Source organism: Colius striatus, chromosome 11 (genome assembly GCF_028858725.1).
Source record: "Colius striatus isolate bColStr4 chromosome 11, bColStr4.1.hap1, whole genome shotgun sequence".
NCBI lineage: Eukaryota > Metazoa > Chordata > Aves > Coliiformes > Coliidae > Colius > Colius striatus.
The window spans coordinates 22787572-22799326 of record NC_084769.1 but is presented as its reverse complement, the minus strand read 5'-3'; the positions used below and the strand labels follow the sequence as shown (position 1 = coordinate 22799326).

At 44.1% G+C, this 11755-nt stretch overlaps 1 protein-coding gene across 2 annotated transcripts in view; it reads left to right on the top strand.

The window, feature by feature from the left end:
- Nucleotides 1–4478: 4478 nt before the first annotated feature.
- Nucleotides 4479–11755, top strand: part of TLK1 (tousled like kinase 1) — a 71195-nt gene continuing 63918 nt past the window's right edge. Inside the window, exon 1 of one of the 2 annotated variants that reach the window (XM_062005017.1) lies at nt 4479–4545. Coding sequence is in view for 1 of the 2 variants with exons in the window: in XM_062005016.1 (XP_061861000.1) it covers nt 4972–5122 (151 nt within the window). In the remaining variant the exon portion in view is untranslated. Of the gene's footprint in view, nt 4546–4681; nt 5123–11755 lie in introns of those variants that run through there. The other variant, XM_062005016.1, reaches the window with a different exon arrangement.

The following is an 11755-nucleotide window of genomic DNA, read 5'->3' as shown; positions in this document are numbered from 1 at the left end:
TGATTGTTGCCTGAAAAACAGCATTGAGACATGCCCCACTGCTATTAGAAACCACATACAGACATGGCTCTCTGCAAACACTGCCTGTCTCTAATGGCTTAAAATCAAAGGCAACAAAACAAGCTCCAGGCAAGACAGATACTTGAGGAAAGAAGATACAAGGTGTAAAGAGTGAGACAGAAGTATGAAAGATGTGTGGAAAAGCATGAGCTTAAAAAAAAGATGGAGAAGAAGCCTGAGAGATAAGAGGGGCCTGTTTACCTGAGTGCAGCATTATAAAAGGAATAGTCTGAGTGTAGGAAAAAAAAAATTGCAGGGAATTGCAGACAAACAGATTGCAAGGGACATGGGAAGAAAAGCAACAGAATAAAACGAAAACAGACAGGTGGGGAAAAAGAAAGTGAATGTAGCATCCATCAGAATGGGGATTTTCATTTCTTCACCAGAGAACATTTAAACCAATTTTTTAAAATTATTATTATTGAAATGACATAAAAATTGTAAAGCTGTCCTTGATTCTGACTGGAATGTAGCTAATAATCTTGGTAGCTACAGCAATGAGACAGGAGTCAAGAGGAACGTTTCTATGATTAAAAAAACACAACACCATTTAATATTTGTGTTTGGGTTGAAGGGAAATTGTTTGCAGGCTTCTTAGAGATTTGGAGTACAAATAATCAGAGGTAGATCACTGGATCTTGACTGATGATGATATCAAGGGTCTGGTAAATGCAGTTTATGACAATTACATGGATGATACAAATAGATCTGTGCTTATATGGTGTTTGTGTCTATTTCTCAAATGTAGGCTTAATGTGATACCATTTTTTTCATTTTTTGCTTCTCTGCATCTTGATATGCTGGTATATTTAGGGAAGATATTTTTGCTAGTATATTATTTATGTATGTTTTTGTTACCTTGCAACTCGGAGTTGCTAGCAAGTACTATATTAAAAACATTATAAAGCATGTAGTGCGGTATATGGCTCAGAGAGACAGCTCTCATTCAGTGAGCCTCAAAATTAATGTAATCAAGATCTGAATAACTTTTTCCTATAAAAATATTATTGCTCTAAAACAGTCTTAGAAAACTTTAACTTGAAAATTAATGTTAGTGCAACTGCAACATTCCTATTTGCTTCTAAATATAAATGCTACGTGAGAATCAGGTGCAGAAGCCATTACAATCTGAGCAAAGTACTTGCTGTCACAGTCACTTGGCATTTTACCTTGTACTTGTGCCAAAACTGCATTTTCAATCTTCTGAACTACAGGACACAGACTGGAAGATTCTAGTCATTATTCCAGCCCAGACTGGCCAGCAGCACTATGGTCTGATACAGGGAAAGTCCATACATGTACTCAGCTGTGCCAGCAGAAGAAAATACAGATTGTTTGAGCTACAAACTTCTAGCATTCACCAAAGCCCAGTGTTTTCTTCTCCCAAGTTATGTTTTCCCAGCATACTACATTCCATCTAACCTAGAAATGTCACAAATACATCATTTTGATGGTGAAATAATTTAGGCGTTTTCTACTCAAGCTGCTGTACTGGAATGTCTATTTAGTAACAAGATTTTTCTGCTCTGATCGATGAATCAGATTGGCTGTTGGTGTTGGCAGCTATAGGGGGTGTGTATGTCCTTCTATATATGGCATAGGTGAGTATGTGTGTACATGTGTGTATACATTTATCTATGTATAAAATTAATATATATTGGCAAATATATAGTGTGGCATGTTGTTATAGCTTATGCTTTAAGAAAATACCACTACAGGTGTTATCTGTGCTAGGATGACACAGAACTAACAAAGAATTTGAAAGGTTCTCAACAAACCCAACCTCAGTTTCACTGGCATTGCAAATAATCAATATTGCTTACAGAAGAGAATTGCTTGTTTGATAAAAGGATAGAAACAAGGCTGGGCTGCTCTACTGTCTATCAAAGAACATTACTTGCTCCAAGTCCAAGAAGATGGGAAAAGGCTATATGTTAAATATTTCTGGTTAAATATATGAAAAGGTAAAGATTAAATACTCTTGTTGGGCATATTTTAGAACTCTATTCAAAAGAAACAGGTGAAGAAAACAGACACTAAAAGCATCTGAAGTAAAGGCACGAACAGTCTCTGATTCCTGACATTTTTCTGATCTCTAGCTAATAGAGATTGATTTGAGTTTGGAAGTTTATAGCTTAACTTTTCCAAGGACGGTGTCACTTATCATCATTCTGGAAACTCTTGACTCATTCCTAGAAGTACAGGCTTGCTAAATCAAGTCCCTCTTCTATCTCTGTTTCTTCCAATCGTCTCATGAATTTGAGGCCTTCTTTCGAATTGTTGACGTAATTTTAAAATAGTCTTACTTAGAACCGAGATGTAAACATGTTACTCATGTATCAGTTACCTCATCTGATCAGTCCCTGCTCCCGGGTATTGTGGTATCTGCAGCTTGCCGGCTATGTTTAATGAGTATTTTGTTGGAGAGTCCTGCAGTACTTGCCTACTCACACCTGGTCCCTCACTGAGGTGCCTTCCAAGACATGACGAGATATTGCAAAGATCTGATTATTTTTCAGTGTTCATTTACGACACTTTAACAGACACCTTGGTGTAAGATTTAAACTGCATGTCTGATACAAGTAATGAATGAGATCTTTCTCTTCATATCCTGTTCCCCTAGTCAAAGCAACTGATGCTTTATTTAAACGAGTCTGAGCCATATCAGTGGAATGACTTGTAGGCAACAGTTTGTAAGCAAAAGTGGCAGAAAGAATGCTTGTTTATGTATGCTTTTGTAAGGGTAGCAGGGGGTTGTATTAAGTAGATGCAAATGAGTGTAAACAAAGAGACTGAATTTCTCGAACTTACTCTTACTTGGCAGATTTTAAAAGCAGCATGCTGCAGCAGGATATATACCCATCAAGAAATGAGGTGCACATTCACTTATGCTATCATATGGATTGTGAGACTATGAATGTGTTTTGCTTTTAACCTAGCAAGAAGTTTCTATGCCAGCTGCCAAGTATTAATATTGCAGTCAGAGTGAACTAGCACTGTTTTACTTCATGCCTAAGTACTAGCAATTTCTTCATGTAACTCGCTTGGGTAAAGCCTGAGAATTCTTCTCTAGAATCCAGTCCTTAAAACCATGTCTTGGTTGAAGTATCAAATCACTTATCTCTGCCAAAAAACCCCAAATGTACAGCTGTTACTAAATATATGTCCTGGCACAGGCTTATTTAGTAAGTAAACATACAAATTTTTACTTCAATATCAAATTGCTAAGAAACCTGCAGCTATGCTATATATTTGTGGGAGGTGAAGATCTTAGATAATCTGACAGATGTCACTTTAAAAGGAAGAGACAGCATTGGTAATATCGGGTGCACAGCTCTGCAACCCAACATTAGTAATCTATTCCAGCTATTCTCAAATAGAGGGGAAAGTAGGTTAGTAGATGGCCAGGATGTCTCCACACAGCAACCACAAACTGAGCGCCATGCCTGGCTGATGAATATACTTCTTTATATATATGAAAGTGTGCAGAAACATCTCTGCACACCATATTTTTTAAAGCCAAAGTCATTGTCCTATGTAAGTTACAGTCATAAATAAAAAGGCTTTGCTCCAAAACTGATTTTACCATTATCTCACATTCTCAATGAAGACTCTGTTAGTTTTAAAGAAGGGAGGGAAAAAAAAAGAGTTTAAATTCCACTATGTCTGTACTTCAGTCTAACTCAAAGTGGAAAGGTACGTTTTGAAAGAGGCACAGGTCAGGGTCAGTTCCCAGCTGGGACTCCCAGCCTGTTGGGCAAGACAGGTGAGAGGAAGCAGGGCCTGGCACATGGCTCCCGACCGAGTTTCATCTCGTGGGAGCTGCTGCTTTGCAGGGACGTAGGTAATCGGCTGGTGAGCGAGAACCACCTTCTCTCTCAGCAACGGCTTCTCTTAGGTCCTCGAGAAGCCACACGGTCCTGTTCGGAAAAAGACAAACACTTGAAATCCGGCGGAGGCCTCGACCCAGGGAGAAAAAGCTGCAAAAACAACGTTCGTCTAGAACCTGCCTGGGAGCCCCGCTGCTCCTGCCCCTTACTTACCGCAGCAGCGGGCTGGGCTCGCCCCGCGCGGTCCCACGCCGGGGTGGTGCCGGGCGGCACGGCCCCAGCCCCGGCAGCGGCGCGTACGGGCTCCGCTCCCGCCCCTCGCCACCATGGCCGTGGCGGCGGCGCGCGGGGGAAGGCGCGGCGGGTCGGGTCGGGCCGCTCGGGCGGCGCGGGTGGAGGGAAGCGCCACGGCCTCGGTGGAGCAATCTCTGCTCCCGCCGCGGCGGCCGGCGGAGCGCTGCCCGCGGCGCGGAATGCGCGCTCCGGGGCGGGGCGGAGAGGTCCCCGCCGCGGGCCTGCCGTGCGCGGGGATGAGGGGGGCGTGGAGGCGGTTAGCCGGCGGATGGCTGCGGGGCGGCCCCGGGCAGGGGCCGGGAGCAGCCATGGAGGCACGAGTCGGCCGGCGCGCTCAGGCGGCGGCGGGGTCGCGGGGCAGGTGCGTGTGCGAGGGCGCCGCTCCCCGCCCGCCGCCCCTGGGCGGCTGCGGCTCGGCTGGGCGCCGGCGGAGCGCGGCGCTCGCTCGGCTCGCGATCGTGTTTGCGCATGACCCCTCCCCGCCTGCGCCCTCCCCTCCCCTCCCCGGCGGCAGCGGCGGCGGCGGGGAAGGTTAGCCTCAGACACAGGCGGCTGCTCGGCGGCGGCGGCCGCGGCGACGCAGTGCAGAGGTGCGGGCAGGTTGCGCCGGCCCCGCGCCCCGTCTCTCCCGCGCCCCGCCTGCCTCCGGAGCCCGCTCCCCGCCGGCGGCCTTCCCGCGCCGGTGTCGGGCCGGCCCCCCGGCCATGAGCGCGGCGCTGGGTGTCCCCCCGCCGCGCCACCTCCCCCGCCGCCCCCGGCGGCTGCCGGGCTCCAGGAAAGTAGCTTGATGAGTGTCCAAAGTAGCAGTGGAAGTTTGGAGGGGCCGCCATCTTGGTCCCGGCTCTCCACGTCCCCACCGAGCCTGCAGGGCTGCTCCGCGGCGGCGGCGGCGGCCTCCCAGCTCCACGGCACGCCGCCCGGCAAGCCGCCCAAGGAAGGTAATCAGCGCGCCGCGGGGCTGCGCGGGGTACCCGGCCCTCGGGGAGGGGCCCGGCAAGCCGCCGCCGGAGGCCGGTCCCGGGCTGGCGGGGAGCGGCGGCAGGAGAGGCCGGTGCCCCCGGTGGTGGCGTCGCGGGGTCAGCGCTGGGCCCGGCGGTGGCGAGGGGCGCCTCGGGCGCTGGCGAGCGGGGCCCCGCCGCCCCCGCCTGCACCTTCCGCCGCCCCTCGTCAGCGCGGCGGCGCCTCGTTGTTTTCCCCCCCGCGCCGGGCCGCGGAGGAGATCTGCCGTGCTCCCCGCGCTCCCTGGCCGTCCGCCTGCCGCTCTCCTCTACTCCTGTGGCGGCTCTCCTCGGGCGGCCGCTCGCCGCGTCCTCCCCGGAATCGTTTCCCCGCCGCCGGCGGCAAAGTAAAAGTGCTGCGCCGGAGGATGCGGCCGTTGTTGCTGGATGGAGGGAGTCGGGCACTTTTGGCATCATGGAGGTGGGGAGGAGAGAGGGGCCGACACCAGAGGGCTCGTCCTCGCGGGGAAGGCGCCCTCGGGGGCAGCCGCTTTTACGGCCAGAAGTGACAGGGCGCCTTATGGCCACCACGGAATGACTGCAACTTTCTCCTGTCCTCCATCACGCCTTAGATGATAATATTTTTCTCCTCCCTCTCCTGCTCCTCCCCTCTTGTGTTACACCGACAGCGACAGCAGGGTGTTGTGGGTGTTTGCAGGAATATCTGTATGAAGGTTATGAGCAAACAAGTCCCTTTGCCGTTCCCTTTCGGGTATTGTCTGGTTTTCTTCCTTGCGCTGAAATGCATTGCCACAAGATGTAGTAGTTATACAGCTAGTGAATTGTTCGGTGCTTTTAGCTAAAATAACTACTTGCTGAATGCCAGTTAGTGGCGGAAGAGAACTTTTATGCACAGATATATTTATATACTGAGCAGTTTCTTAATTTTACTTATTTACTCCAGTTTAATGACTACCACGTAGCGTTTCTCTTAGCGTCTTCAAAACGTCATTGCCCAAGCAGGAAACTTGCTAACTTAAAATAGAAACAATAGTGAAAATGGGGAGTCTTTGTTTTTCAGGTCTTCCTGTAGCTATTTGCTTGTTTTTTTTTTCTTGTTGTTGATAAGCAATGTAAGGACTTGGTGACAGGGATCCGACATCCTGAAAATGTATAATGCACTCTGTGTTTCTCCATTTTCCGTGCCGGTAGTTGTCAGACTTGTATCACTCTGTGTCACTTTTGCACACGCTCCTGCAGGTAGATTGACATGAAATGCTCTAGAAAATACCTGGAAAGGAATTATGGTATACGTTAAAGATGCTGAGTAAAGTGGCAGGCATTTTGTGCTTGTCTTCTCTGGGAAACTGAAGCGCTCAGAAAAACAACCACCACCAGCCAAATATTTCCCGTTTAAGTTTATCGAAAGTAGGTTTCTTTAGTGTTGCAACACTTGTTATGAATATGCTTGCATATAATGCTCGTGTAGATTGCATACGTGAGGTGGGTTTGGATATATTTCAGATACTCGATATACAAGCCTGAAATGATCATTGCAGCATGACTTATATCTCTGTTTGAAAGGAAAATGGTATTCCTTGGGTGCCTCTGTTTAGACAAGGAAAAAATGTTTTTGTGATAATTTTTGACAGGATGATGCTGATGCTTTTTACTTCTTTCCTTCTTTCGACTCATGCTGTTGGATTTTCCTGTGTCGTGTGATACGTATCCTCTAATACAGATTCAAGGGTTACAGAGTAATCAAAACCCTGGTGCTTGCTTGGTACTATAAAGTACTCTATTTGCACGGTGTTCCTGGGTGGTGATAATTGTGTGTCCTCACTAGGTAGTTCTATGTGAAAGTCAACGTAAGCTGCCAGCCATGCTTGGGTTTATACATTGCATCCATGCTTGGGGAATGGTATCAAGCTCACCTTTAAGTATGTACGTTTTACAGTCAAGTATCTTGTCTTAAAGCAATAGGCCTTGAAGTATAAACATGTCACCATGTTCACAGATATTGGCTAATATATGTGAAAGAATGACGTCAGATCAACCTAATAAGCGTGCAGTGTTTGCAGTGCAGTGTATTTATAGGAGTTTGTGCTCTCATTGGTTCTGAACTTGTGAAACCTTGTGATGTTAACAGAGGTTATGAGCTTTGGAGCAGTTCACGAGGCTGCTGGCCCACGTTGGATCAGAGCTGCCTTGTTGCTGATGCCTGTGTGGGTTTTAAGTGAGAAATATTTCCAGATACAGTGCATTTGGTGCTTCGACTGAGTCTGTGGCCCAGACTGGCTGCCTTTTTTCTGGATTCAGATCACTTTGGTTGGCTTCTGTGAGAGTTATGCCCATGTTGCCTTGGGATGCGCAGGCCTTCACTGAGTGCACCACTTGTGCTGTGGTTTATCTGACGTTACCTGTGATTCACTGTGAAAGTTTGGTATAAGCCCACATCTCTCATATGGGCTTTTAAAAGTTCTGCTATATTAAGAAGAGAACCCTTCAGCACCCTGATTTAGGAAGTCCTTAAAATATTCTCTGAAGATTTAATGTGGAGAAGTCAAAGAAAGTAGCTCTGGCATATATAAGGATCACACAAAGTTATTTTTTTGAAGAGAATGCAATGCCTTGTTGGTATCAAAAAAGGACTGCTTGGGGAATACCTCTGAAATTAGACAAAGTATTTTTTGAAATGCAGTATAACTTCACAGTGACATTTTTCATTGGAGGTTGTCTTCCAAATCTCGACTTACAGGGGCATTGTGGCTTAGCTGTATAGATTAGAATTTTTTTAAGGTTTTGAAGTGTGAAAGGACTAGGGTGGACTTGAATACAGTTGCATCTGTACGCTTTTGTTGCACCAGAACTGTCTCTTGTTTGTGTTTCAGTGTAGCTTGCTAGTGTCCATAGTTGTGACAATTGTTTTATATGCCAGTAAGTTACATGTGGGATATGTGGTCCCTTATTCAAAAGCTCTGCGGTATCAGGAATTTAGGAGGACTGCTATACACTATTATTTTACATACAGTGTGTGACTGTGTAGCTAAATTGCAATTGTTTGAAGTTTCTTGACTTTTAACTACTTGGTGAGAATAACAAACAAAACAAAGTGCATAGCTGTTAAGTGCTGTTTTGTAAATGGTGGATGTTCAGGCCATTGCTAACAAGGGAGAGAGACAGAAGAGATTTTGGGAGGTACATGTGAGTGTCGTGGAATAGCTTCTCCTTTGAGGTTGGAGGCAGTACCACAGTGTTTGGTAGTCAAGCGTGATGTTTTGCAAGTTATTTTGTGTGTGTGCTGTTGGCTTTGAACACTTGCTGAGAGCAAAACAAAATGCCAAATACAACTTTGAATTACCATGACAGGAATGTGAATATCAGTTTTCAAATTTGAACTCGAAGTTAACGTATGATGACAAAATGGTGAATAAACTCATGCCATGTATTTGACACTGAGGAACTAATGTAGCTGTAGCAAATTTTGTTAGTGACTTTTTAAAAAAATCGATAAATATATACTATTTGCATTTATTGTTACCTAAAATGTGTGTGTCTGAGCATGAAAGTACAGCTTATTTCCTCCTTAAGCTTCTATTCTAGAAAATGTTTTTAGATGCCAGGTTGTGTCACACATGCTACATACAGTGCATTAGCCCGTGACTGTGAAAATTACCTCATCTTAATAAAACTTCCAGAGTTGCTGTTTTCTGTTGTTTGGTTGTATAAAAATGCATCTGCTTTATTTGCTTAACCAGTAAGTTCTCATTAAGTTCGTTGTCTTTTATCATTCAGCTGTAGATTGGGAATTTTAATGGATTTGACCAATTTCTGCGGGAACACTTCACGTTTAAAGATGCTGGCGTATTTCTACTTAGGATGAGCACAGCAATCATAGATAATTCTTTAGGCTGGCTGTAGCATGAGCAGGTGTTGTGTAAGACTTGATGTTGTTCTACTGATATTCATAGATTCAAGCTTGCAATATTATTCCTGGTTTGTTGCAGATGTGTTTCTCATAGTGAGCTGATGTTTATGCCAGACTCTTACGAGGTCTTATAACATGCCCAAATGATAAATGGGAAAAGATGACCTTTTTTTTTAACATGGATCCTTGTTTGAATCTGGTTTTCTAAAAGGCAAGTGCTACAGAGAATAGAGCAAATTAGGACTTGAGTGGTAGTTTTGTTTTAATTTTGCTTTAACTTCTTTCTTAGAATGGGATTTCCCATTAATCTATTCCATTTTAAATGGAAAGGGAATTAATATCTTTAAGAACAGGCTGTGTTTGTTTATTTGTTATTATCTCCATTCCAATCAAATGCTTATTATTTCTTTAATTCTTTTTTTTTCCTCACCTATACTTTATTTGCTTTTTCTTTCATCAAGTATTTTTCCTTTTCTTCATCAAGCTGAAGTAAGCTTTCTTATTAGTAATAACTGCGGCCTGTGATTAGTCTTGACATTTCTTTGGACTTTTTGGATTTTTTTAATCTTAAACGATTGCAAAATACTGTTGAGACTCCAGGGAAAGGCCACCCTATGTATGTGCATCATGGTCAAAGTTAAGTCTCCGGAATTTTGCTACCCGAGAACAGAGATTATGGAAATCTGACAGGCTTAAATAATCCTTTACCTCAAAAACATGGAGAGTATAAGGTTGTGTTTTGAAGTAGTATTTCCTCCAAATCCAGATTACTCCCATACTAAGTTTCTTGCCCCTGGGCTGAATTTTTTTTTGCACAAGAAAATATTGAAGTTGGTGAATACAGTATTTCCCGAACTGCAGATCCCCTAAAACGTAAAAAACACAAGGGGAGGGTGGGTGGGTGAAAAACTTTGTGAACTTCTTGCTCTGTGACTTGGTGTGTTTGAGCTGTACGAAGAGGAGAAGGGAAGTTGGGTTTGCCAAATTGCTCAGATTAAAGGCGAAGGTGGGTGGATAAAGGAGAATGGTCAGAGTTTCTGTTGAGAATGCCAGTGCTTCAGTTAGTTTTGAACACTGGAGAGTTTTTAGCAGGAGCTGGGCACCATAATATAACCCAGTTTCTCAGGTGGGCTTGCAAGTGGAAGATTTCTAATGGTTGCTGAAGATAACGAGGGATGAGTACTGCATTTTGTACTTAAAAATCAAGTACTTAAAAAATGAGTACTTAAAAATCAAGTTTGGTAGCAGTAGAGAAGAGTTAGTGAACATCTGAAGGTGTTTTGGATCTTCTTTTTCTCTTCATTTTGACTCCATTCTTATGAGATGCTCTGTTAGGGATGGAAAATAAGGGTTTGCTTCCTTCCAAGGCACTTTCTTTCTGGAAATTTTCCCCCTTTCTTTCATGCCTGAGCAGAATGCTGGGATATGCCAACAGAAAAATCCCGGTAGCCAGCCTTCCCCTGGGGAGGGTGTTGTGGTAGGTGTCAAGAACTTGAATGCTTGTAAGCTTTAATTCACTTCAGTCAAACTTAGTCCCAGAAGAGGAGAGCAGAAGGACCAACTGACAACTTATGGGGGAAGGCTGGGGCTGTACAAGCCTTCAGGGGTGGATATGTGCTGGAGGGATTAACTGAAATCAGAGTGATTATATTACCAATTTTAATCATGACTTAAATCAGCAAGCAGGAAATCCTGATTAAATAATTGTTTTAAATTTTATTTTGCATTTGTAGTTAATTATTTTTCCTAAAGAAAAGTTGATTCTAATTGGTCTAATTTGATCATACCTCTTGCTAGTCAGGAGGGTATGCAACTATATGCATTTGAGTAGTTATGAAACTTAGATTCTTAATGTTTAAAAAACATAATTCTCTCTGCTTTAGACAGCTTTTAGCAAGCTTTATTAGCTAAATAAGATGCATCTTAATTGTGCTAGATAGATAAGAAGAAACAAATATATCTGAATGTGGTTTGCACTTAAACCAGATTAAATAGAACTGTCTGTAGTTTGTGGAAAGAGTGAGTTATTTCTAGTCACTACACACTGCGAGATTCAGAGTTAATAGATCAAATCCAGTCACTGTTCCTTCTTGTTGATCATTTGGAAAAGAAAGTGAGACTCCCCTGCTTTCTAAATTGTCAATTGCTCTTCAGCGGTTCTGAGTGAACTAACTGTTGAAGTGGTTGAATGAAGGAAAATGGCAGAAGTGGTTGCTGGCAAGAGCTGGTCAACTGCTTCAGACCTCCAATTTGAGCAGCTTGATGGTGTCTTCCAGCAATATGACAGTTGGACTGCCAGCAGAGCATCAAAGTTTACATTGTTTAAATGTGTTGTTTCCCTTGTATGAATTTATTAGACCATAAACTTTAAACATCACCATAGATTCGTGTTGCTTCGAGTTTAGCTTAAACATTTAACGTTGGAGTGTGTTTTTTAAATATGCAAATAAGAAAAAACTAGCTTTAGCTGGAGAGGCTTTGAGACTAGTAAGTGTCCTTCAAGGATTTAGAGGGACAGCTAGGGCTTGTTGGATTATTACACAACTGTGATGAGAATTTGATTCCTTTGGAACGTGAAACCTAATTTACTGGAGCTTTTAGGTGAAACAGTGTCATGGAGGATGTCTGCCTCTACTTGCTGAGAGGTGGCAGCAGGAGCATTTAAGCAGTGTACCTTGTCTTATATCTGCACAGTTTTAAGTGAG